Source organism: Ailuropoda melanoleuca, chromosome 13, assembly GCF_002007445.2.
Source record: "Ailuropoda melanoleuca isolate Jingjing chromosome 13, ASM200744v2, whole genome shotgun sequence".
In the NCBI taxonomy this organism is placed as follows: Eukaryota; Metazoa; Chordata; class Mammalia; order Carnivora; family Ursidae; genus Ailuropoda; species Ailuropoda melanoleuca.
In genome coordinates, this window is record NC_048230.1 from 25,057,773 (window position 1) to 25,085,183 (window position 27,411).

At 40.6% G+C, this 27,411-nt stretch overlaps 1 protein-coding gene and 1 long non-coding RNA gene across 5 annotated transcripts in view; one reads left to right on the top strand and one right to left on the bottom strand.

The window, feature by feature from the left end:
* The window catches only part of LOC105240067, a 131,422-nt gene that overhangs the window by 18,890 nt on the left and 85,121 nt on the right, over nucleotides 1–27,411 (top strand). The window contains exon 3 of one of the 4 annotated variants that reach the window (XR_004619353.1): nucleotides 26,338–26,459. The exons of the other annotated variants lie outside the window; for them this stretch is intronic. This is a non-coding gene — a long non-coding RNA (uncharacterized LOC105240067). The remainder of the gene's footprint in view (nucleotides 1–26,337; nucleotides 26,460–27,411) is intronic. 4 annotated transcript variants of the gene reach the window in all.
* Nucleotides 15,876–21,057, bottom strand: KRT12 (keratin 12). Its single transcript, XM_002924944.4, has 8 exons — nucleotides 20,452–21,057; nucleotides 19,983–20,065; nucleotides 18,857–19,013; nucleotides 17,828–17,989; nucleotides 17,605–17,730; nucleotides 17,247–17,467; nucleotides 16,497–16,567; nucleotides 15,876–16,011 (listed from the first exon to the last, which is right to left on the bottom strand). Exons 1-8 carry the CDS (start codon nucleotides 21,040–21,042, stop codon nucleotides 15,920–15,922), a joined length of 1,503 nt encoding a protein of 500 aa, XP_002924990.1. The 5' UTR covers nucleotides 21,043–21,057; the 3' UTR covers nucleotides 15,876–15,919.

Genomic DNA, 27,411 nt, shown 5'->3' on the forward strand with positions numbered 1-27,411 from the left:
ACTGTTAGATCAGGTGAAGCAGAGAAGAGGGTAAAGAGTGTTCTTTTTTTGTCTCTAGGCCTTTCCCTTCACCTTCTTCAGGGAAAGGACAGGCACTTTGGCTCTGATTTCCCCATTTTTATACAAGTCACTCACTGAATATATATTATATGCCAGTAACCCTTTATGGGGTTCTGAAGATGCAAAGATAAGTAAGATGTGATCCTCGCTTTCCAAGAAACTATATCTTGGGGGGTAGAGCGTAAGGGATAAGACACAAATAGTTACAGAATAGGATGATTTTAACAATACAGATTTATATAAGTATATGAAGCATCAAGAAAGAGAAACCAGTCTCTGGAATAGGAGGTGCCATTTGAATGATATCCTAAAAAATGAGCGGGGGAGAAATTTTGAGGCAGAGGGACCAGTGTGTATAAAGGAGGTGTAAATATGCATGTCATGTTTGAAGAACTGAGAAGTTTGGTTTGGCTGGGGCATAAAGTTTGTATGAGTGACTTCCAAGAGATAAGACTGGAAAAATAGGTTGGAACCAGTTGGGGAAGGGCCTTTAATACCATCCAAAGGAATTTGGACTTGGTCCTATAATCAGGGGGTGGACCAATAAAGGTTGCTAAGCAGAGGGTGAACATGACCCTAATTTTTAGAAAGATAACATTGTGGCCAGTGTACCAGATGCATCACAGGGAAACTGGAGGCAGGAGATGAGACAGGAGGCTTTGCAAGAGTCTGGGGGGAGGGGAAGAGACAACGAGAACTTCCAGAAAGTAGCAGTGGGGTGGAAAGAAGGGAAAGACAGAAGATAGGAATGGTTGCATTTGATTATTGCTTAGTTTTGGGTTGATGAGGGAGAAGGAGGGAGTGTTAAATGACAAGAGGTTTCCAGTTTTGGACTTTGAGAAGTGCCATTAGCTGATGTGGGAATGCAAAGGAGGAACAGGTTTTGTAGGAAAGATAATGAATTCAGGATAGGGAAGATTTGGGGTGAAGCACCTGTCAACATCCAGGTAAAGATATTCCAAAGGCAGTTGCAGTGTGGGTCTGGGATTCAGAAATTGTGGCTAGATTTGGAAGTTACTGGCAAAGAGCAACCATGAAACTGGATGAGATTTTGCAGGGAGAATTGGTAGAGATGAGGACCAAAGATAAAACCTTGAGGAACTGTAACATTTAAGGAGAAACAAAAGATGTTGAAAGGTAACACTCAAAGGAAAAAGGAGAGAGCTACAAAACAAGTTTCAAGAAAGCCCAGGGAGAGGAGAATTTCAAGAAGGTGGAATGGTCAACAATGTGGAAGATTTCAGTAGTTTAGAGATGGCAAGTAGGACAGGATTGCAAAGTCATTTTTCAGTTTGGCGGCTTTGGATTCTGAAAAGATCATATAAGTATTGGGGACTGAGTTCTCTCAAAGCTACTAACTAAAATACATACATATTCTCAGTCTTTATAGTTTGTCGATTATATAACATGACCATTTGCTCAAATTAAAGGAAAATTAAATTCCCTTTAAAAAGGAAATTAAGGGGCGCCTGGGTGGCTCAGTCGTTAAGCGTCTGCCTTCGGCTCAGGGCGTGATCCCGGCGTTCTGGGATCGAGCCCCACATCAGGCTCCTCTGCTAGGAGCCTGCTTCTTCCTCTCCCACTCCCCCTGCTTGTGTTCCCTCTTTTGCTGGCTATCTCTGTCAAATAAATAAATAAAATCTTTAAAAAAAATAAAAAAGAAATAAAGTAACTAAGAGAGAATGCCCTTAATAGGAGACTCTTTAAAAAAATAAAATAAAAAGGAAATTAATAGAAGGGGTGCCTGGATGGTTCAGTCGTTAAGTGTCTGCCTTCGGCTCAGGTCATGATCCCTGGGTCCTGGGATCGAGGTCTGCATCGGGCTCCCTCCTCAGTGGGAAGCCTGCTTCTCCCTCACTCACTCCCCCTGCTTGTGTTCCCTCTCTCGCTGCCTCTCTCTCTGTCAAATAAATAAAATCTTTTAAAAAAATGGAAATTAATAGAAGAATTTAGGAGAGTGCATAAGGCTAGGTATCATCTATATCAGGGTGATAGTTGAAGCCTTGAGAACAACTGAGTTTTTTAAGGGAGAGAAGAGTAGAAGGTTAAGGCTGAATGGTGAGGAAACCCTCAAAGTTAGGCTTACTCATAGAGGGGAAAGTAAGTACCTAGTAAAGGGAGTGAATAAGGAGTGATCTGGAAAGCTGGAAGAGTCCCCAGAAATCACATCATGGATTGAAGTGTGAATGATTCACCTGCTGGGGTTTCTAGAACCTCCCAGAGGTTCTTTCAAATCTTGAGTTTCAAAGTCTGCAAGAGAGATCAGGGAGAATGAGGGCTAGAACAAAGTCCATGATTTTGCCACACGATCCTTGGAGATCTGAAAGCTAGAATTTTCCAGACAATGTAGAGCACAGAAGCCAGACCTTCTGTCATCAGGGAAGAAAGGATGAGATGGAATGAAGCCATCTGTGTCTTATATTGCTGCAGCATCCTGAGTGGGCAAAGAAGATAAAAGAATGGTGAGGAGGGAAGCAAGGGTGGAGTGAAGATTGTTGGGTGTGGAATGCACTTGAGAATAGAAAGAAGTAGAATTTTGTAACTCCTTAGGGCTTCTGGGAAAGTAAGAAAAGGAGAACATGCAAAGAACCAAGAAGAGAAATAGCACTTAGGTATCTGGAATGGAAGAGTGATCAGAAACAGTAGTGGACCTGTTGAATCACTGTATTGTACACCTGTAACTAATATAACATTGTATGGTGACTATATTGGAATTAAGATTTAAAACTTAAAAAAAATTATTTGAGAGAGGGGGAAGGAGAGAGAGAAAGTAGGGGGAGGGACAGAGGGAGAAAATGTTCAAGCAGACTCCCTGCTGAGAGCAGAGCCTGACGTGGGTGTTGATCATGACCTGGGCCGAACCCAAGAGTCGGATACTTAACCAACTGAGCCACCCAGGTGCCCCTAAAATTTAAAACTTAATAAAGAAATAATAGTGATCCAAGACACAGTGAAGCCTCAATGATGTAGGAAATGACCTGTTGGATGACTAATTTAAGCTTCATCTCAGGGGTCTTTTAAAGAACAGACACATGGTATCATTAAAAAAATGACTGGAAAAATTCTTCGTTTTAGAAGAATCACGATGGTAAATGTACACGGAGCCTATAAGGTATGTATCTTTTTCCTGTGTACTTTTAAAATGATAAGGCTACATATTTATGTACGGTGAACCAAACAGCCGCACTTTGATACTTGAAAGCGGTAGTCCCAGCTATAAATATGGATGTGACAGAGAGGTATCCCCATGAGCTTGGGAGAAAAGGAAATATAGTTGCCTTCCTAACTGAACTAATAAAACCAAAATATAATCTGTCTCCCAGGGCCAACAACTGGGTAAGGAGTGTGGTCAGCAGGGAATATCAAAAGGGGATTTAGGGAAGCTTCCTTTGGCCTCGTCTTAAGGAGAGAGATGCTGAATTTGGGCATATGGTCAGTCCAGCCACTAGACAGGAGTTGCCTAACATGTGGCAGAGATGTCTTACCTGGCCTCGGGCGGATCTGGAGGAAATGTCCCTCAAGTCTTTCTGTTAACTTCTGTTCAAATTCTGTGCTCATGCAGCAGCTTCCTGATTCCTAATTCATCCTGTCAAGTACATGTACAGCAGGAAAGTCAGTGTTCTGAGTGGCCTTGACGACCTGGAAAGATATGTCCCTTATTGTTAATTCAATAGCTGGCATTCTAATCTATACATTAGTATTGTATGAATACAATCATTATAAGTCACTATGAAGTTCCACGTCACCTCTGAGTATACTGGTAAAGTCCAGTTTCTGGACATGAAAGGCTGAGAGGAACAGATTCTAGACCAGGGTAGGATTTCCATAATTCTAATTTACATTTTTAATAAAGTACTTTGATAATCAGTCTTGTGGGCTGCTTTCTGTCTGTCTCATTATGTATTCCTATACCCTCCATTAGTGGTTTTAGGGATAATAGCAGGAAGCATTACTTTCAACATTAGCATTATTTTCAACAGTTAGTAAAAAAAGTAGAGCTTGTATCCATTCAAGAATTGAGGATGAAAAATAGAAAATTGTTTAAGAAATATGTAGGTTAGAGATGACAAACACAAAACTTTCTTGCTGCCACTCCTCTGTCCTGTACTCATAGCAGACATTACTAATTGATAATGAGACTCTTTCCTGCTGATCCTAGACTGGTTGTGGAACTTTTATTAATACCTTAATCCAAGAAACCAAATCAGTTGCCTAGATTGAATCCATGTGAGCTAAAACTCTCTGCCCTTTCTAGTTTAGATGAGTTGTTAGGGATTCTGGTCATCAGAATTACAGAATTCATCTGTAAAGGACCTAAAGGGTGGTTTATCTTTTGAGTTTGATGTCATGGGGAAAGCTACGACCAAAAGTCTCTAGATAGTTTGACGGAAATAATACCAGACTAGAAAGATTGACAGAAATGATCATCATGGAATCATCTAGGCCACTAACATGTTCACTGTCATGGTGTCGACCAGGACACAATATGCGAGGGACCTTAGATGTTCCCAGATTTCATATCCTAGCTCTGCCTCTTACTGGGTGTGTGGTAAGTTGCCTAACATCTCTGACCCCTAGTATTCTCATCTGAGAAATAATATCCAATTCATTAGGTAGAGACTGCCCATTTAGATAACACATGCTAAGTGTCTTGCAGATGGTAGGTACCTACAAATATTAGTTCCCTTCTTGATTCTCTTGATATTCAACACCAAGCAGAGCTCCCTTAATCAAATATCTCTCATGTCTACTTGACTATTTCTAGTGAAGAGAACCTCATTATCTCATTGGGCATTCCGTTTCTGAGCTGTTCTTTTTTTTTTTTTCTTTAAAGATTGTATTTATTCGAGCTGTGCTAACTACTAAAAACGCTCTCATTATATTGAACTGAAATTTGCCACACTATGAAATTCGCCACACAGAATAGAGTGTGCCCTCTGCCACATAAAACTTAGCTTTGGAGTCTTTTGGATATTTAAAGAGTGTTACTCCGCCCTCCTAAATCGTTTCTTTTCTAAGCTAAGGGGTCACCCGTTCTTTCAATTGCTCCTTGGAAAACATGGTTTTCACTTCCATTATCTGGGTTGCCATTACTTGGATCACTTCTAAATCTGTAGGGTTGATTGAACTTCTTTTTTTCTGTCTCTAAGTGTTAGTTCAAGGAATATGTTTTTTTAAGGGGTTCATGCTGTGTTATATTACATTGCAGTCAGTCTCCAGCATCATAGTACTTCCAGAGGTAGAATACAACACAGAATTTCTTGTTTTCCTCTTAAATAGAGAAATTATTTAAATTTAATAATTAGTCATGTAACCCAACACCCTTGCCTTCCCCACCCCTGCCCCCACCTTAGTTTCAGGATGGCTCAGGTGTGTTGAATGCATTTGCAATGGAAACTTGTTTTACTCACATTTTGGGTTCACCCTCTTGGGTGTGAGGCCAAAGCTTGTCACTCAGACATTTAAGATTGTGGTGTTGATTAGCTATTTGGCTCCTAAGCTATAATTATCTTCCTCCTTCAGTTAAAATCACATTTCTATATTACAACATGAGCTATTGCAAAATCTCATAATACACATTGGATTTTTATTTCACTCTAAGCAGACTTGCCCTGACGATTCATATTTTTTCTTCTGGGTTGTTCAGCTGTTAGGTGTTACTGTTATAGCATTGCTGAGTAGGACATTCTTCCTAACACAAACTGATCGGTGGGCACTTCGCGGTATCGTTGGGTTTGTTTTCCTGTGTCCTCACTTGCTGTAATATAGTGATTAAAATACACTGTATTATTCCCAGATTACAGAATTTCGAATGACTCGTAACTAGAGCTATACCTGCGTGACAGTGTAATTGGTGCCAAAATGAAAAATTCGTTTATTTTGAACTGTGCCAAATGATGGGCTTTGTTAACAATTAGTTTTCATTGGATTTTAGCTGGTCTTTTCCCTTGAATTTTTCAATCACTTTGACAATGTATAAACTGAACGTGATCTTTCTTTCTTTCTTTCTTTTTAAAAAGATTTTATTTATTTATTGGACAGAGAGAGAGAGAGAGTATAAGCAGGGAGAACAGCAGAGGGAGAGGGGGACGCAGGCCTCCCACTGAGCAGGGAGCTCCACGCAGGGCTTGATCTCAGCACCATGGGATCATAACCTTAGCTGAAGGCAGATACTTAATCGACTGCCACCCAGGTGCCCCTGAATGTGATGTTTCTAAACATCACTTCAACATGTTTCGCATACCTACATTCTGCCAGATGCTGCATTAAGTGCTGGGAATGTATTTCTGGATGGTCAATAATATGTGGCCCTGTCTTTGAAGAGGAATCAGACACACAAACTCATCTATAAATAAAGTTCCGACCACCATGGTCAAAGAACACAGGATTCTCAGAAGAAAGTCACTTAGTCTTGTGGGAAAGCATTCCGAGCGAGATGCTTTTTGGTTCTGTTCCTGCCTACCCATTTTCATTTAACACCATACATTGAGAGTTTTATATCCTCAAAACTGCTCAAATGCTTTTCTGCCATAAGAATGGCCCCGGTCTTCATGCCCCAGCCCCGTGTATTCTCTCCCCCCACCAGCCTTCTGTAGCACCACAGCACATTTTCTTTCTGGTCCAGGCAGGTGTCTTTACACTGCGAGGTAGTGTTTTTTGCATATATTGTCTATGCTCGCTCCCAGTTGCTTCTGTAATGCCCAGTAAATATTTGAGAGAAAAATCTATTTTAGATAGAGCACCTTGTTAACGAAGGGGAACAAGTTCTATTTTGGTCTAGATTACCAGGAGTTTTAAGGTTTCAGACTCAATTTTTACATGGAAAGCCAATCTTTTTTTTTTTTTTTTTAAAGATTTTATTTATTTATTCGACAGAGATAGAGACAGCCAGAGAGAGAGGGAATACAAGCAGGGGGAGTAGGAGAGGAAAGAAGCAGGCTCATAGCGGAGGAGCCTGATGTGGGGCTCGATCCCACAACGCCGGGATCACGCCCTGAGCTGAAGGCAGACGCTTAACCGCTGTGCCACCCAGGCGCCCCATGGAAAGCCAATCTATCTTCTGTCAGTTGCTTTAAGAGAACTCAGTTTTGTATCCATAGTGAATTGATTGCCTGTATACAAAACACGCTCTGTGATGAGTAAGAGGATTGTGGGGTTGCTTCATAAGTGAGCTTTAATGGATGCAGTTTTGTTTTTTCTAATGAAGACTTCATAGAGACCGAGGTACTGCATTTTGTGAAAACAACTCCTGGGACTCTTTAGATATATGGGAAAACGTCCTCAGGTTAATTTCCTAAAAAACAAAAACAAAACAAAACAAAAACAAAAACACCATCATTAATGTAAGGACTGCTTATTGAAACTGAAGATCACTTTCTACTGAGTCATCAGATACTGTCTGTTGAGCAATATGATTTATATCAATATGCCTTGTGAAATTACCAAGTGAGAATTTGTGTATTCTAGATAAAAAAAGTTATGTCTCCACAAAGTGACAAGTATCCTAAAAGTTTTCTGAAAATATTAATTGAATTCACCAAATTTCTCAATAAAATGCAAACAACTTCTTCATGGTGTTTTAGTCCCTGACAGCCTAATTTTTTTTTTATTAAGATTTAAGGAGAATATGGGGCGCCTGGATGGCACGGCGGTTAAGCGTCTGCCTTCGGCTCAGGGTGTGATCCCGGCGCTATGGGATCGAGCCCCACGTCAGGCTCCTCCGCTATGAGCCTGCTTCTTCCTCTCCCACTCCCCCTGCTTGTGTTCCCTCTCTCGCTGGCTGTCTCTCTCCCTGTCAAATAAATAAATAAAATCTTTAAAAAAAAAAAAAGATTTAAGGAGAATAAAGTAAGTGGAATTCCTTTCCATGTGACTCATATTTTTTAAAAAATAAACTAACCAAAATAAATAGATTCAAATTAAATATATCCAAAGCATCCTCTTTATTTATTCAAGTATAATTAATACATGGTGTTCTATTAGTTTCAGGTATGCCATATAATGATTCAACAATTCAGTACATTTCTCAGTGCTCTTCAAGATAACCCCTTATATCTATGTCCGCCTATCCACCTCCCCTCTGGCAACCACTAGATTGTTCTCTGTATTTGAGTCTGTTTTCTTGTTTGTCTCTTTATTTGTTTGCTTGTTTGTTTCTTAAACTCCACATATGAGTGAAATCATATGGTATTTGTCTTTCTCTGACTGACTTATTTCATTTAGCATTATGCCTTCTAGGTCCATGTTAGAGGGGATGTTGCAAATTGCAAGATTTCATTCTTTTTTTTTTTGTGGCTGAGTGATATTCCATTGTAGATCTACACTACATCTTCTTTATCCATTCATCTGTCAGTGGACACTTGGGTTCCTTCCATATCTTGGCTATTGTAAATAATCCTGCATAGCATCCTCTTAATGCCTCCCATATGATGGATACCGTTTAGCTGCTGTGCATTGATTAATTTTGGTTTGTTTACTCAGTCTTACCAAAGATAAGTGGTGGAAAATTTGAGTTAATAAATAAATTGTAGAGTCAATAAATAGAGAAAAATCTGTTGAATGTTTCAAGAAAATAATAGAAGAAATATATCAACACTTTTCAGTATTCATGCAACAAACGTTTAGTGAGTGCCTCTTATGTGGTAGTCCTATGCTAAGTCCTCGGGATGCCACAGTAGTGTTGTTCCAACTTTTATTGAGTCAGTGGTCTAGCACTTGTACACAATTCCATGCACGCATATTCAGCAAATACTGATTTTTTTCTCACACAGTGGGCTAAGTTGTTTTATATACTGGGCTGGACACCAGGGCTGTGGTAGAAGGCAAAACAGTGGAGAGCTTAGAGATCTTACAGTGGGAGAGGCAGGCATTTAATTCACTAGTTGTGTAAATAAATACATAAGAAGACTGGAGGTACTATGAGAGTGTGTAATAGGGGAACCTGATGTGGTTATAATGGTGGGGGGAGGTGGAGGGGTAGAGACTAGTCAAGGCTCTTCAGAGGAGATGACGTCGAATTAAAACCTGGCAAGGTGAGTAGGTGTTAGCCGGGCCAAAATGGAGAGGGAGCACATTCTAGGCAAAGAGGGGAAAGTCTAGGGGAAGGAGCAGGGTGTAGAAAAGCTGAACTAGGCCAGTAGGGGGAGGGGTGAAGACCGGGGAAGGCACACAATTTGAGAGATGGGAAAGTGGGCCAGGCCAGACCTTGCTAGATTTTGGTCTTTATTCCAAGGACTATAGGAAGCCTTTGAAGGGTTTTAAGCAATAGGGTGACAGGGCCAGGTTTGTCTTTTCCAAACAATCTCTCCCTGACTGTGGCGGGAGGAACAGAGTGGAGGAAGGTGCACATGGAAGCTGTGTGGTTTTCAGGGAGGAGCAATGAGCGGTGGCCTGGACTGCTGTGGTAGTGGTGGGGATGGAGGAATTTTTAGGAGGCAGAATGCCAGATGTGGCCAGGATGTGCTTAGAATATTTGTTGAATGAATAAATAAATCAATGGACTCTGGAGAGACGGAGCTTGACCTAGTTAAGAAGTTACAGTGGAAGGATTTTTAGACCAATATTGATGGAATAACTTTTCTTGGCTTGTTTAGCCAAAGTACAATTTGACAGAAATGTATGAACTTGTTAAAATAACCCTTATTTCGTGATTTTTCTGGCTAAACCAAACATAAATGACCCATAAACATTGTAAACATAGACAAGTTATGATGATATAAGGTGTTTGGATATATTTTTGTGTAGCAAGTGTTTTGTGATGCATAGCATGCATTTTTGGAATATGGTTTTATATGATTAGGTTTCCTGAATGCCAGTACTTTGGAAAACGCAGCTTAACAATCTCCCTCTGGAGGGGCGCCTGGGTGGCACAGCGGTTAAGCGTGCTTTAGCTTTTTATCTGGGCTATTGTGATGTTATATTGTCCTGTAACTCCTCAGAAATTATCACCTCTGTCATGCAACCGTTCGCTGTATACCCTGGAGGTGACAGATGATGATGATAATGGTGACTAAAATGTTCATCGGGCTCTCCTCCCCGCTGAGACCTACCTTCCCCTAGAGCGTTTCTCATCTTCCCACTGGTTAGCATTCAGTTCTTGCTCCTTCCAGCTCTGCAAGCTGCAAAAACACCTTCCAGAGTCATGTAGGGGAAGCTACGACTAAAGGCTCTGCTGGCTCCGCTGGCTCGGCTGGCTCTGCTGGGGAACTGAGTCAGATTCTCCCACCTTCCTCACCCCTTGGACGGCTTTTCGTTACACCAACCTCTGATGAATGAGACAGCGAAACTGGGCTTCATTGTTCTGCTTTATCTAGAGCACAGGAACAGCGAATTCTCTGTTAGTCTAGGTCTAGTTCCGCAGTGCTGGTTCCAGGATTCTGTCTTGATGAGATGCTGATTGTATATACATACATACACATGTATATGTGTATATATATTGTGTATTGTGTATATATGTGTATATATATATATTTAAAACAATGATGAAAATTTACCTTATTATCAACCTACTCAGTTACTTATAAGACAGGAAAGTTTAACATTGAAATTACTCTGTCATTCCAGAATCAGCACATGAGGTTGTGTAAAATGGGTGCCCAGTGAAAACAACTTAAAGTACCTTCAAAGTATTTAATATAATGAAAAATGTCATGTAAAATATAATAAATATTTGAGAGTATCATAATCTAAAATATGCTCCGACGCCTGGCTGGCTCAGTTGGTAGAGCATGCGACTCTTGATCCCAGGGTTGTAGGTTCAAGTCCCATGTTTTGGGTGTAGAGATTACTTAAAAAATAAAATTTTAAAAAATACCCTGAAAATACCAGTGTAACAGTGTGAGTTGCCCCTTTAAAAAACTTGTAAAACTCTTAAAAATGAATGAAGAGGTGTCCTATCTTCCAACAGGAATTGACTAAGCCTCCTCATACTTCTGTTAAATAATTACATTTACTGTGTGTGGAGCAGTGACGCTTTTGCCAATTAAAAATGATGGTAACTTGCCTTATTCTATTTGCACCAACGTGACCATGGAGAATAATGTATGAAATTTTATCATGTATTTACCTTTAGTTAGTAAAAGCTGGTTATTTTCAATAGAATATATTAAGACTTACATATAGTTGGTGCTAAATAAATATTGGTTGAATGAATGAATATACAAATAAAAATATGTGATGCCCACATGTATACATAAATATACCAACTGATCATTGTTTAAAAAATTAAAAATTATACTTCAGCTGGTTAAAAAAGTTGTATTTGCAGCTCTGTTCATTTGAAATATGAAATCACATCCTTAATGATTTTTTTAAAAAATCCCATGTATTTGCAAATAAATGAAATATTCCCAAATGGATACACTTTTCTTAGCAGAAACTTAATGTGTGTATAACAGGAGGTGCATTCCAAGCTGACAACTAAAATGCACATATTCTGACCAGCCAAGTTCAGCCAGGGAAGTGGCATGGGATGAAGAGGATATATTCAGTTAGGACACTAATATTTTTTAGTTTGATTTTGCATTTATGAGACTAATATTAAATGACATTTAAATCTTAGGTCCAGCTCCAATCTTAAGAAACATTTATTAGTCCATTAAAAAGTCATTTTCTCGGCTATGGGAATGAATTTTTCAGTTGATGTTTGAGTATATTTTTAAAAGCTTGAGTAGTTCAGATTGGCTGTCTGGTTCTCTAAACTCTGAATAACCACTTCCTTTCTTCTTTATGCCTTGAGATAATTTGCCTCCTTACTGGTGAACTCTATGGAAACTAAAGCCACTTTTTATTTAAGAACGTTTTAATTTATTAAGTTGATGTTTGTAAAAAGGTTTGCTCTTTTGTCTTTCCTTTACCTCTCTCTTTTTAAAAGTGAACTTCCTAGGGGCGCCTGGGTGGCTCAGTTGGTTAAGCATCCAACTCTTGGTTTTGGCTGAGGTCATGATCTCAGGGTCGTGAGATCTGACACTGTGTCCAGCTCAGTGCTGACCGTGGAGCCTGCTTGAGATTCTCTCTCTCCTCTCCCTCTGCCCCTCCCCCGCCCCTTAAAAAACAAAACAAAACAAAACAAAAAACTTTCTGGTATCAAACATACCTCAAGTGGCTTGAAGAGCAGGGTTTTTTTTTAAAAAGTTGAGCTCCTGAGATTCCAGCAGGTGGCACTCTTACAAAGCCTAAAGAAGTGACTGCTTTGGCAACCTAGGGCTGTTTTCTAGATGGTTCCCTTCCTACTGGGACCTACTTGCAAACCCATTTGTTCTGGATAACTAAAACTCATGGTGTCCCTAATTATCAGAGTTATACATGCTCTTTGTTAAGCATTTTAAGAAATGTACATTAAAAAAAATAGCCTTCAAAGTCATTGGTAATTTCCAAAAGATAACCACGTAACAACTTAGCATATACAATGTTTTCCAGACCTTTCTGTGGCCTGTACATACAACAAATGCATATAAAAAGTAAATATTTTAATTTGTAAAGGTTTATATTTTAAAATAATCATGAACAATATGCTTGTCTTTTGTTGTCTGATCCTGTACTTGGAATTTTTCTTATAGGTTATTTTCTTTAAAGATAGACCTCTCACTTCTTCAATTCATTAACTCCTGAGTGCAAAAGGACCTTTTACGTCTGTGTTGAATTAGGACTTGTGGTCTAGTGAATGAGGGCCGGAATCTCATGATAAGGGTGCTGTGTTAATTGCATTTCTTAGCAGTGAGAATAGGGCAGAGTGAACTTAAATAATAAACCTAATGTATCCTTTGCCAACTGAGGACTAGAATATTCTCAGATATTACCAGAAAAGGACTGCAGTTTTGGATTTGATGGCTGTTCCATGAGATCCTCGCCATTGGAGCTTAACTGGGAAATTTTGTGATACCACTGATTTTTTTTCATGTAGTTCCCCTCCCCCCCAATATAACTTTAAGACCAGCTGACTTCCCCCAGAGTGAGGGAAGTTCCCTCCTTCTCCTCCTCCTCCTTCTCTTCCTCCTCCTCCTTCTCCTCCTTCTTCTTCTCCTTCTCCTCCTTCTCCTCCTTTCTTTCTTTCTTTCTTTCTTTCTTTCTTTCTTTCTTTCTTTCTTTCTTTCTTTCTTCCTTCCTTCCTTCCTTCCTTTCTTTTTCTTTCTTTCTTTCTTTCTTTCTTTCTTTCTTTCTTTCTTTCTTTCTTTCTTTCTTTCTTTCTTTCATTTTGAGAGAGCACAGGTGCAGATGGGGTGGGGAGGGGAAGGGAAAGAGAGAATCTCAAGCACATTCCGAGATCAGCATGGAGCCTGACACAGTGTCAGATCTCACAACTCTGACCTGATGGCTGAAACCAAGAGTTAGATGCTTAACCGACTGAGCCACCCAGGTGCCCCAGAATGGAAATGCTTTTTGTGACCTAACCTTGGAAATCACACACAGTCATTTCTTCAGTAGACCTACTCTATTCATTGTGGGAGCGGACTATACCTAGGGGCATGAGTACCAGGAGGTGGGGATTCCTGGGACCATCTTGGATGCTACCACAAGAAGTAATGCATAGGTTACTTTGTTTTTTTATTGAGGTATAATTGACCCATAATGTTTATTAGTTTCAAGTGTACAGTGTAATGAATCAATATTTGTGTATATTATGAAGTGATCACCACAATAAGGCTATAGATGGTTATTTTAGAATGATTAGTTAAGATCACCTAGGGAACGAGTATAGAGAGGGAGGACAGGAAGATTGGGCCAACATTCAGAGGTCACAAAGGAGAGTCTGAGAAAAAGTGGCAAGTGAGGTATTGTCTAAGGGAGCCTAGTGGAGAAATGCTTCCAAAAGAAAGGAATGCTGAGAAACTAAGATAGTAGCTAAGAACCAAGAAACTGGGTTTATCCTTGTGCAAAACCCCTTTCTCCTTTGAGTCTCACACAACTCAGATGTAGTTATAAGGAAAACAGGTGTTATTTGAAACAGTAACTATTACAGCCACATTTGAGTACCAGAAAAGGGGCATCCTTTATTACTTGGGGGCTGTAGACCTTGTTTAGGAAAAGACCTTGATAATCTCTTTGGGTCTAAAGGTAAAGTTTTCCTATGATGTGTTCTAGAAGGGGAGAGCTAGGCAGAGAGTTGAATTGCTATGCATAATACAGGGAGATAAATGGAGCACTGGAAACCACTAGCAAATATTAAAAGGAAGTGTGACTTCAGAAAGCTGGATGCTGAAGCAAGTCAGCTAAAATGGCCTAATAACCTTCCATGGGCTTTTGCATTCAGCATGGGAATTCCTTTAGGCTTGCATGACTCCTCTCTCTCCCTTCTGCTCCCCTTGACACTCCTTGCTCATCAGTTCCCCTGGTTTTTGCATCCCATTTTGGTTCCATACACTAATAATAATAGAATGCAAATATTGAATACTTGTTAAGTGCCAGAGACTGCTCCTAGTGCTTTATGTATGTTACCTCATTTAATCTCCACAAAACCCATCTACTTCAAAGATCAGGAAACTGAGGCACACAGAGATTAGATTACTTGCTATGAAGTGGCAGAGCCAGGATTCGAACCCAGTCTGGCTTCAGAACCCAGGCTCTTAATCATTAAATCCTGCTCTTATTTTTCCTTTTAGGGTTTTGAATTTGGCAATCCAGATTGAACCCCCATCTACTCAGGCTTAGACTTTGCCCACTTTCTGCCACAACCCAGAACATGACATCTGTTATTGACTTGTGGGTCTGATCCGCCCCAGTAGAAACCCCAATCTGGGCCTCACCGGTGCCAAATAGGAGAAAGGACATCAAAACAATGTTTGTTTATACCCTTGTGTTTTTTCACATGTGTTCCTCTGTTCCCTTTTTCCCTTTTCTGCCTGGTTAATTTATTTTCTTTTTAAAAACGAATTAATTAATTAATTTTAAAGAGAGAGAGAGTGGGGGGAGGGGCAGAAGGAGGAGAAAGAGAATCTCAAGTAGACTCTGCTCTGAGCACAGAGCACAACTTGGGGCTCAGTCCCATGACTGAGATCACAACCTGAGTATAAAATCAAGAGGTGGACAGCCAACCTACTGAGCCACCCAGGCACTCTTTCTTGGTTGATTGTTGTGTGAAGCAATTAGTTACCCCCTGACAAATTGTTCATTTCTTTCTCCATATGGCCTTTGAACTTCTATGTGCCCTATCTCTCCCTATCACTGTTCCCAGTAGGTGTCTGTCTCTGCCCTCAGTTGTGAGCTCCTCCAGGCAGGGACCTCATTCATCATATATCTTATTCATCTTTGAGTCTCCAGTCTTGCACACTATAGGGGTTCCATAAGTGTTTCTTGACTGAATGAAAGAAGGTCCTAGGAAATGAACAGGACAGCTGTTATCCCCCATAGTGGACAATGTAATTTTGCTGTAACCTTGATGGGCTGATGTAAAAAGGACAGAACTTCTAAAAGAATCTTCTTAATCCTCAACCCAACATGTTCATCCCGGTGTTTATCTACTTTACTATTAGTATTTTACAAACCTCTCTCTATGCTCTTGACATTATTGTTGGAATAAAGAAGGTACATATCTCACATTATTACCATTCATATTTTATTTAACTCTATTAAAACAATACTACTTGATCAAAATCCTGTGATTAAAATATGTTCCTCGTCACCAAAAGAAAGTTTATTAGAAGACTGCACCAGGTCCAGAAGATACAAGGTGATAAAGACCAACATGGCCACAGTGACTTGTAATTAAAGAGCAGAAGGGACTCAAAGTGAATAGGGAATCCAAGAAAAATGAAAGACTGAAGTAGAATTGAACTAATATAGTATCTTACTCTGAAAGGCATAATTTCTACTTGTAAATTTCCCATTCCTAAGGAACCAACCATGGGGCAGATCTTGCGAAATTTTACATTAGGTCTTCCTGAACTTGAGATGAGACCACTTCACCATTCACCACTTCCTGCACAATTGTCTTGATCTTCCGGGATTTAGATTGTTCTAAAGGTAAAAATGGAATGAAGGGGCAGGAGTTAGTGTTTCACATATTCATCCAAAGTTGGTTGTTGTTTAACTTAAGCTTTACATGAGCTATTGGCAGATATAGTCTCTCTATTTTAAATTTTCAAAAGTGACTTTTGTATACTAAAACAATGCATTTTATACAGTGAAAGTGAAATGTATTCAGTGTTGTCTTATGTACAAATGAAAATATTTTTCTTTTTAAAAATTTAAAAAGTGGTTGTGATGTTCATAACTCTTCTTCCTAGAGTAGATTGTTTTCCTTCTGGGCTTGCCAGGAGTTTTAATACAGTACAGTCTACTCATTTTTCTGCAGGAATGCATAAATATTTTTTCCTTGGCTCAGAATGCAAATATACTTTCAATTATTAATAATACTGCAATATTCAAGAGATCTTATCATTTTAGTCCTTAGTAAGTGTGATTCTGACTTACTCTAAGTGATTCTTAGGGAATCCACATACCTTTAGAGGAATCGATCGATTGTGTCTGAGGTTTGGATTCGGTCACATATAAAGTTTCATCGAAACTGTCACTGTAAAGAAAACAAAGGAGATGATACCACATGACACTTTCTGGGAGGAGGAGAAATAAAGAGTTTGCTGTTGAAGCTAAAAATGTACATAAAGCTATGGCTGAATAGAGAAGGTAGTCTACATTTCTTGATGCACAACGACTGAATAATGCACCCTGAAAGTTATCAGTTGGCTCAGTGGCCTTTTATTTTCAAACCCTCCCTACGGCAGGCTCTCAGAGTGAAGCAAACTGGCAGTGAAGGTACGGTCCGATCTCAGAACTTAGATTTCCTGATTTACAGCCCTGGGCTCTTCCCACTAGTCCAGGCTGCTGCTGCTTTTGGAAAGTTCACTGCGGTAGGTTGTGAGGTGATTTGGGTGGCTATCGTTTGTGTGTCATTCTTAGCGTTAGGACATTGATATCAGAACTCTAACGGGTGCCTTCTCTCGTGCTCATTTGAGGTACGCCTCTGTCTGTGGTACCATTATCCCAGCATTTTATGAATGATCAATTAAGATCATGGGTGACAACACTTTGCAAAGTGTAGAACATTGAATAAATCCAAGGCATGCTCTTAGGAGATGTGGTAATTTCCATCAGCAAAGGAACCCTTCCTTCTGTTGCCCCAAGTGCATCGGGTGGCCACTGTTGGTCAGCCACCGAAGTTATTTTCAACCTATTTGAACCGGTCTATTCACCCTTGGGCCTCGCCGTCCAGGAGGCGGCGGTAGGTCTCGATCTCCAGCTCCAGGCGGGCCTTGGCGTTCAGCAGCCGCTGGTGGTCGGCGTTCTGGTGCTCGGTGTCGGTGCGCACCTGCAGCAGCTGCTCCTCCAGGCTGCCGATGAGCTGCTGCACCTGGGACAGCTGGCCGCAGTAGTCGCCCTCCACTTCGGCCAGCGAGACCTCCAGGGATTTCTTCTGCACGTGGGAGGGAAACGGCACAGACAAAACAATGGAGAGGACTGTTCAGGGGAGGGCAGCCGGCCAATGGCCTTACCCATGTGGATGCCACGTATTCTGTGAAGTTGAAATGATGCTGCGTGCGCGCGCCCTACCGTGGCCAGCTGGGACTGGAGCTCGATCTCCAGGTTTTGAACTGCGCGCCTCAGGTCGGTGACCTCGCTCTTGCTGGACTGAAGCTGCTCCGTGTTGGTGCTGATCTCCTTCCTGAGCTCCCCACTCTGCCACGGCAAAGGGGGCGAAGGGACATGAGCGCGCGCTGCTGCCGCGGGTCTTTTCTGCAAATGTGGCAAAGCCTTTTGGTTTTGTTTGTGGTACCTTTTCAATGAACCAGGCCTCTGCGTCCTTGCGATTCTGCTCCGCGATGGTTTCGTACTGTGCCCTCATGTTGTTAAGAAGCCTGGTGAGGTCCACCGCCGGAGCAGCGTCCATTTCCACGCTGATCTCCCCGGGGCCGCCTGCCCGGAAGCTTTGGAGCTCCTGGGGACAGCGAGAGAGAGACGGGCACAGAGGCCCATTATAACCTTCGTGGGTCTCCTCCAACAGAAAAGACATTAAACGTTATATTTTATGACCACGTTGATGACCGACATAATGCAATATATTAAAACTTTTTTTTTCTACCTACAAATTCATATTTTTCTTTTAACTTAAAAGAGCTTAAGACATTGTCTTGGGTCCCTAAACTTACCATGGGCCCTAGGAGCTGCGCCTACCATGGCAAATGGATGAGTTGGCCCTACTTTTTGGGGGTCCAGGGCCTTTACAAAGAAGGGAAGGCCTGGTGGAAAAGGTACAGTGGGGTTCCAACCAGAGCCGCCAAACTGGGGCTGCAGACAGTGCCAAGGCTTGCACACTGTTTGTACCACAGTCATTGATTTCCAATAGGAAGCTCTTTAGAAGCCCATTGCCAGGGTGCTGATTAATGTCTGTTAATACACCAGCTTTTGATATACTGTGTGGCATACCAGAGTTCACTGTGGCTTTACACTGGGCGTAACCAGTTTCTCAGACGTATATAACATTATCTATTATTGGCAGACTATTGTTTTTGAACTTTAAAGATACTACATTTTTAAAAATCATTAAATTAGGACAATTAAAATTCTGGTTGTCCTTATCTAATGATGGAAATGACAGAATCAGAAAGCACTTCTAATCTGTTTAACAGGAACCACCATCAGTCCCACCACCACCACACATACACTCACCCAGAAATTCAAAACAAATGGCCAATTTGACAGAGGTATCACATGTCATCCATATCTGTTCTAACTCTGGATTTGTAAATTTGCAATTGTAATTTTTGGATTTGGGAGGAAAAAAGCAGCTGAGAAATCTGCCTACCTCTTCATGATTCTTTTTCAGGTAGGCCAGTTCTTCTGTTAGGTTCTCAATCTGCATCTCCAGGTCGGCTCTGGCCAGGGTCAGCTCGTCCAGCACCCGGCGCAGCCCGTTGATGTCGGCCTCCACACTCTGGTGCAGGGCCAGCTCATTCTCATACCTGAAAACCAAGCACAAAACAGTTTCTGGAGTCAGAGTACCCTTTGGATAAGGCCCCTGCCATCATCTTCAGGGCTGTTTTGTGTCCTGGGTGATTAGGTAGAAGTGGCAGCATTGTAACGAATGATGCTCTGTGTCCTTTTAAACATTTTCCTTTCCTTTTTTTCATAATAGTTTACTGCTCAGTTGGAGAGAAGTGGAAAAATTGTGAGGTGAGACTTTTCTCTCAGCACTGAACCTCAGTAGCCCTGCGTCCCAGGGAACAGTTTCCCCTTTGGCTGGCTGCCCTGGCTATAAACAGCGGTAGCCCCTCTCCAGGTGGAGTTTCTGATGGAATCCTAAAAGCAGTTGAAAATTAAGAAATAATTTTTTTGCTTAACTTTTATTCCTGATCTAATTTAAGACCTTGATACTTCTCTAACAGCTTTTACCAGGATTTTACAGGTTGAGGATCGTTCACCACTGCTGCATCCTGCCCGGAGATTGCGTGGAGCAAAACAAGCGTTAGTGTTTCTCTCTTACATGTGGGAGGGTGGAATATGGGAAAGGAGGAAGGAATATAAAAATAGGTGTGTCGTTAATATTTTAGTGGTATGTGTCATCAGGAAAAAGATAATTTCACTTCTAGGTAAGAACATTATTAATTCATTTTGATACATGGAAGATTGAGGTTTAGGACATTGGTATAAATATCATGTTGCATTATGAGCCAAAAGCAAATTACAAGCATGATGGCGGTCATAGCCCTAGGTTTAAGAAGCTTATAATTAAGGATGTGTAATGTGAATTGTGTTTGAATCTGCTTTCTTCCTAGAATGCCCAATGTAAATTTACCAAACAACAAATGTGTGGAACATGTGTACTGCAGAGGGTTTGAAATATTTGCCATCAACAAAGGCAGGAAAATAGGGAATAAAAAGAAATGATGAGACATAGCAATTATCATTAGTCTTTCTTTTGTTCCACTCACTTCATTCTGAAGTCTTCGGCAGCCAGTCTTGCATTGTCGATCTGCAAGATGAGCTGGGCATTTCCAATGCTGGCAGAAATGATCTGGCAAAATAGGGGAAAACACACAAAATGAAGTTGTAAAATACTAGTATTATGCAAGTGCATTTCTGAGAAGAAATTTTTAGGTGATGTTAACATGCTATTTTATTAAGAGTTTAAGGCAGTTTAACTTTTTAAAAGAAAATATTTCTAACATTTTATTTAAAAATTGAGAAACTTTTTTTGCAGAAAGGTAGTGGAAATACAGCCACTTTTTATGATAAATGATAAAATGAAACTAAGTATCTTGAGATGAGAAATTGCTCCAAATACAGTCAAGTTGAAAAATACCTTAAGTTTTAGGTGGTTTATCATTGTAAAATATTATAATAGCAAAAAAGAAAAAGAAAAAATAAGTCCCAAAGTCCCTTCAAAAACCATATTGTTACCTCATTCCTGAGGTCTTCGATCAATGGATAATATTTACTGTAATCACTCTGTGACCCGGGGTCTCCAGTCCCAGATCCTCGTGTTTCATACCATTCTCGAATTTTGTTTTCTAGCTCAGCATTAGCCTCTTCTAGTGCTCGGACCTTATCCAGATAGGAAGCCAATCTGTCATTAAGATTTTGCATGGTTTCCTTTTCTGATCCGGAAAGAAGGCCTCCATCATTGCCGGAGAGAATACCTACAGAGCCACCTCCTGGGCCTCCCCCAAATCCAATTCCTAGGCCACCAAAGCCACCTCCCAGACCTCCAAAGCCACCTCCCAGAGCTCCAGAGCCACCTCCCAGGGCTCCTCCATAAGCAGTGCCCAGTCCTCCTGCAAAGGAAATTCCAGAGCCACCACCAAAGCCAGAACTAGAACCAAACATGGAAGCAGCAGAGAAGCCTCCCCCACAGCTGTCTCCAAAGCCAAAGGTGCTCCCCCCATAGCTACTGCCAACAATGGAAGCAGTTGTGCCCCTGGCTCTGCCCGATGTTCCGCTCTGGGAAGACAGCCGCCGGGGCAGCCCAGAGGTGCGCACTGAGAGGGACATGGTGTTGCTGGAGAGATCCACAGCCCAGGGAAGGGGGCCACAACCTGAGAAGAAGCAGTGTCAGTAAGGCAGAAAGGTTGCCCTTTTATAGGTCATGAAGCGGGTGTTGCAGTTGAAAAGTTCACTCTCTCCACTCAAAATATCATGCCCCCCCTTTTATGACCAGCTCAACCAATAAATGATTTATGCATACTGAAAACTCATTAGTATAGATATAATTGAATAATTGTGCCCATTACATATTTGTTATTTGAAAAAGCAATCTGGGTGGAGTAGAGATAGGTTGTCACAAGAAATTTTTCTCTTCTAGATTATTCCATTGCTTGTATTCTCTGCAGTGTCCAGTGTTTTATGCACTGTAGGAAAGCAATGAGTGATTGTTGAATGGATAAATTAGTTGTACGTTGTCCTCAGCCTTGAGCTTCTTAAAGTTCTTCACTCATATTTCCGACTTGTTTCCTTTAGAAAACTAAATGTAAACCATCTGGCTATGATCTAGTCTACCTTCTAGTGGAATATAGTTTCAGAAGCAGTTGTGAAATGCACTGGTGAAAGGTGGGGACTAAATGCATTTTCCAGGGGGTGCCTGGGTGGCTCAGTCAGTTGAGCGTCTGTCTTGGGCTCAGGTCATGATCCCGGGATCCTGCGATCCAGCCCTGCACTGGGCTCCCTGCTCAGTGGGGAGCCTGCTTCTCTCTCTCCTGCTCCCCCTGCTTGTGTGCTCTCTCTCTCTCTCTGTCAAATAAATAAGTAAAATCTTTAAAATAAAAAAAAAATGCGTTTTCCAGATTGATACAGGAATTTGAACTCTCAAGGAGTTTAAGATCTCAGATTAGGATTAGGATGTTACATGGTTTCTTTCTTTCTGATTCAGAAAGAGGACACCTTAAACATTGAAAAATGCTGGTTTTGAGTAGAATGTTATAGTATTTTTAGCAGCTCTTCCTTTACATAAGAATTACCTTCTTAGTAAACTCTATGAAATCTGGAGCCTTGTCTGATTATTCACTGCTCAACCCCCAGCATTGCTAATGTATCAAAATGTGATTGATTTTTTATATATATATATTTTAAAGATTTTATTTATTTAGTTGACAGAGATAGAGATAGCCAGCGAGAGAGGGAACACAAGCAGGGGGAGTGGGAGAGGAAGAAGCAGGCTTATAGTGGAGGAGCCTGACGTGGGGCTCGATCCCATAACGCCGGGATCACGCCCTGAGCCGAAGGCAGACGCTTAACCGCTGTGCCACCCAGGCACCCCTATATTTTAAAATTCTATCACTGCTTGCACTCTCAACCCCTGCCCCTCACTCTAACATCCAGGTATTCTCTGCCTTGACTCTGGCTTCCCAGAAAGTGAGGCTCTTTAAGCCTGTGAACAGTCTTGAGCTGGAGCCCCCAGTGCCCCCTGGTGATGTGGGGGCAAATGCAGAGGGCTTGCAACTGAAGCCCATGTCAGGTCTCTATAGGGAATACTCAGTGTCCATTCTGGCAAGCAGAAGGACTGTGTGACTTAATTTATTTATTAATTTATTTATTATTTTATTTTACTATTTTTTTCCCCAGGGACAGGAACGATGAACCCAGGGTGAAATCCAGTTCCAGCTTCCTTTTACCTTACTGTAGAAGGGACACATGTGAAGGGACATATTTTCCCCCAGCCTATCCACATCACAAGGAGCAAGCCAATGGGATTTCTAAATAAAGGGGTCTTAAGCAAGACATTTACAGAAACTATGTATTCTCACTCACAATAGATCTAGAAAGGATGCAACAATCAAACGCAGCCTCAGCTTGATGAGAGACACCATAATCCATTTGCTTCATTTCTTGAGAGGATGGCAGTGTGTTAAGTGGAAATGCCAGGGACCTGGCTCTCATATGGAAATTTTTAGCAAGCATTCTTTTAATGTATATTACAAGCATTTTGTCTGAGCTTGTCCTTGTTTGAATCGTTGATAGTGATAGTTTGCTCTGTTGTAGACACCGGGTCAGGTAAACTGCAGACATTATTTTTAACCTTTGTGGCAACCTCTTAAGTTGGATACTTTTGTCCCATTTTCCCAAATGAGCAATCTGAGGGTCACGATGTAAGTGACTTATTCAAGACCACACAGCCAGGAGGTGGCAAAGATAGGATTCAGGTTGCAGTGCCTTTTATAGACAACACAAGCCTGCTTCTTACAGTGCAAACAGAAAGGGCAGAGCGTCACTCTGACCTCCCAATCATGAGACTGGGTTTCTGTCCTGAACATCAACCAGGAGCTGTAGCTTTTCTCCTTGAATTTCATTTCTCAGTGTACAGGCTGACACCCAGAAAATGACACCACACATGAAATCCTGCAAACACATGGGCAAATGTAGCTTTAGTTATACTTTTGACACGTAACCGCATTGTCAGAGATCATTTAAAGTCCTAGTTCAACTTGTACTTCCTGCACAGTAACTTGACATTATGGTCATTAATAGTTAGTTATAAGCAGCATTTCCCCCCTTCCTCTGCCTTCAAGGGTGATTCCATTATTATTGCCATAGAAATGAAACAGGCTATTACTTGCTTACAGACCTGAGGGGATGTGCCAAATGCAGACCTGTTGCTTAGTGATATGATCACATAATATGGGCATATGATTAGCTTGAATTCTTGAACTTGGAACCGATTTCGTGCTGAAATGTATACTTTCCACCTCTAATGCCTATATGTAAATTTTAAATAATTTTGCTAGGTATCTATACATTGTTTACCTATTATACCTTCGTGTCTCTATACATATTTTTTATCATCCTAGACTGTAAGTTTCTCAGGTAGGGACTATGTCTAATTAATTTTTTATCCTGAGTCTTAGCCTAGTGTTTGGCTAAGCTTCATCCTTGCACTTCTGGAGTTATTTCACTTGAAAGAACTTAATCCTTGATATGTTTGAATGTGTCATTTAAAATTCATTTCATTTGAGAGTGACTTTGCTCTAATTTGCTGGTGTGCTTTGACCAGGATTCATTCTGAATCCAATTATGAAGGAGGAACAACTTCAGAAGTTGAAAAGAGAGATATTTCTTCTTCAGTGGCTGTTTTTTGGGAGGGAGGGCTAAGTTAAATAATAAAGCCTGTATTTTAGAATTTTTAGAAGTAAAAATAATTTTCTCTGACAGCTATAAAAATACAGGAAGTTGGGAGTATAGAAAACAAACAATGTTGGGCTTTGGTGGCAAAGTGATTATGTAAGTTGAGGCACAGAGGAAAGTGACGAGAAAGTGGGAACTGCTCAAACGAGTCATGACTTCCCTTTCTGTAGAGTTTAGGGAATACTCAAGATAGAGACGGTTATTTACGTGGTATTTGTAAATCTTTTGATTTATTAAGTAAAATGTATGCCCATCTTCTCATGTCACATTGGTTAGTTTCCTGCTCTTTGATTGCAGGATTTTCCACCTGAGATCTTCCCATTAAAGACAGACCTTCCACTTCTTGCAATTCACTGATCACTGGGTCCCTAACACCTTTCACTTTTGCTTTGTATAACATTTGAAGATCCTGTGAGTGAGTAAAAGAATATTGGGTTACTGACATTGTATGCTGTGCTTTTGAAATGAGGATGAAAAAAGACCCTGATGGTCATTCTGGAGGATGAGTTCTGGACTCCAGAGCTCAGTGTTCTCAAAGGTAGGGAGGGTTGCCTATGGTGAGAGAGAGGAGAAGGAATCTTGGAATCTTCCCTTTCCTGGGAAGGCGAGTCTTGGAAGTGAGTCTCGGGGAGAGAAAACAAATGTTTGAAGGGAAATTAAAAAATAGAAATCACTAGCCAATGGTTTAAGTTGGAATTGTTATTTTAGACTGCCCCCACATTAGTGAGGGTGAGAGCAGAGGGTGTCCACTGGTCAAGTTTTGATTTTATATCATTCCATGGCATTCTTTTTTTTATAATAATATTTTTTTATATTATGTTAGTCACCATACAGTACATCCCTAGTTTTTGATGTAAAGTTCGATGATTCATTACTAGCTTTTAACACCCAATGCACCATGCAATACATGCCCTCCTTAATACCCATCACCAGCCTATTCCATCTCCCCACCGAAGCCCTCAGTTTGTTACTGTTATTAATACAGTAGCTGACTCTCAAACCCTTCCTGGGTACCCAACACCGTGCTAAAGGCTTTCCTTTTAGATGTTATAAGGCTTTGTGTAGATATAATTCCCCAAGGCCAGAAAAAGTAGCTCGCTCCAACCTCGCATCACCTCTAGGGTTTCTCTCTGAGTTTGATGGGTCCACTTGTGCACTGATTATTTTGTATAAAGTCATGAAATTTATTGATAATGATTCTATGTGTGATAAAGAGACCTGTATTTAAGGATTGCAGGTCTTCTCTGAATCTGTACGTCTGTCAGAAATCGGATCATGCTGTTCTGTTTCCTAGCTCATGTAAGAAGTATAGATATGGAGATTAGCACTTCACACAGTCACTCCTGGTAGAACTTGGTGGTGGAACCATCTGGTTCCACATGTATATATGGCCTCACCTACTTTCTTGGAAAGATTACTTGGAAGAAACTGGAGATCGACCAAAGGCAAGGATTAGTTTCACTTTTTATGATAGGAAATTCAGTTAAAAATAATCTACTTTTGAACAAAGTGTCATTATTGTCTATGGCAAAAGGCAATGATTGTCATATTGATGATGGCCATGCCTAGTGAATTTCAAACCCACCTCCTACAGGTTTTTTGCTAATCAGACTCAGTCTCTGGCATTTGCATATCAAAGTTAGAGACAGTTCTGGAATGTGTTTTAGTAGGAGAAAAAGAATTCACTTCTAAAAGTTCTTAACATCTTTAGAAGCAATTTACTAACCAGAGTGACTAGGAAGGAAATTAAGAAAAAAATGAGAGCGAACCTCTTTACTTTGAAAAGCAAAGGAATGAGAACGGGTGAAGATAATATTTTTTCTGACAAAAGTTGTGGTAAATCCAGTCCTGTGGGATGCTGGCTGGACCACATTTGTGACATTTGGCTGTTGTAAGTGTCTGGCTAGTGAAAATGGCAGAAAAGCACAAAATAACTAAGGAGAGGTAAATGCTCATTTCAGGTATGACTGTGCAATTGTTTGTCATGTAATAAATTGCTTAAAAGGGTATCATGACTTCAGACAAACAGTCCTAAGGTTTAGTCTTGCTCCATTACTTGGTTACTGTGACTTTGGAAGAGTACCTGTTTCACGTCTTCATATGTAATCCTGGTTTGTAAAATGGGGAGAATAGAATAAGGTCAAACCATGTGAAATTGCTATTTTTTTAAAGGTAAAAAGTGATTACGTATTGGCAAGTTCATATGATTCAACCTAATAGCTCCTACTTCATGGGTGATTGTGAGGATTTCATGAGAATTGCATATAAAATGCCTGGCACACTGCTTAGCTCAGGTAAGTGCTCAGTAAGTGGTAGATACTATTATTCTTAAGCAAATCACATTATTATTTTCAATATAATCACCCTCAAAATCCTATTTACCTTACAAACTTATATATCAAAATTTAAATCCAAGCTATTAATTTACTACAATACAATGCGAGTGGGCAAAATGATTTTTTCCTGTAAACATTTGCAAGGCAGTTTCTGCGCACTGAAATGCAAAGTGTGAAATTACAGTCTGTGTCTTTCTGTGTCTGACTTCCCTCAGTAAGCATAGCATTTTCAAGGTTCATCCTTGTTGCATTATGTATCAGTACTTTGTTCTTTCTGTTGCCAGATAATAGTCTGTTGTATGGACATACCCCATTTTGTTTATCCTTTGATCAGTTGGTGGACATTTGAGTTGTTTCCACTTTGGGACCATTATGAATAATGCTGCTATGAATGTTTCTGCACAAAAGAACACATCGTATGATTCCATTTGTAGGAAATGTCTGGAGTAGGTAAATTCATAGAGAGAGAGGATGTGGATTAATGGTGGCCAGGGTTGGGGGGCAGGAAGATGGGGGAATGACTCCTACTGGGGTTTCTTTTCTCCGTGATGAAAACATCCTAAAACTAGACAGTGGTGATGGCTGCACAATCCTGTGAATATATTGAAGACCACTGAATTTTGTACTTTACAAGGATGAATTTTATGGTGTGTGAATTATATCTCATTAAAGCTTTTATTAAAAAAGAAGGTGAGAAACATTTCATAACACATGTTCACTTCAGAAAGAGAACACCTGATGATTTATGCAGTTTATTGTCACAAGGAGAAGCATTCTGCCTTGAGAAGGGTATCACTAATTTTGCGTTTAATCTACTCCCACTTCAAGCATAATGTGCTTCATTCTCATTCTGCTCAGCATCTGTGATTGGAGTCTGACTCTCAAATTATTTGAAGAGCTGAGTTGAGTT

Bases quoted from the DNA above. Each gene is read 5' to 3' on its own strand.
- KRT12 (XM_002924944.4), bottom strand. From the start codon at position 21,042: ATGTCCCTCTCAGTGCGCACCTCTGGGCTGCCCCGGCGGCTGTCTTCC. The intron at 19,014-19,982 runs GTGAGTGGAACA...CTTGGTTTTCAG, and splicing joins GCCGAAGACTTCAGAATGAA to GTATGAGAATGAGCTGGCCC. The intron at 16,012-16,496 runs GTATGTGGATTC...TTTTACCTTTAG, and splicing joins ATCGATCGATTCCTCTAAAG to AACAATCTAAATCCCGGAAG.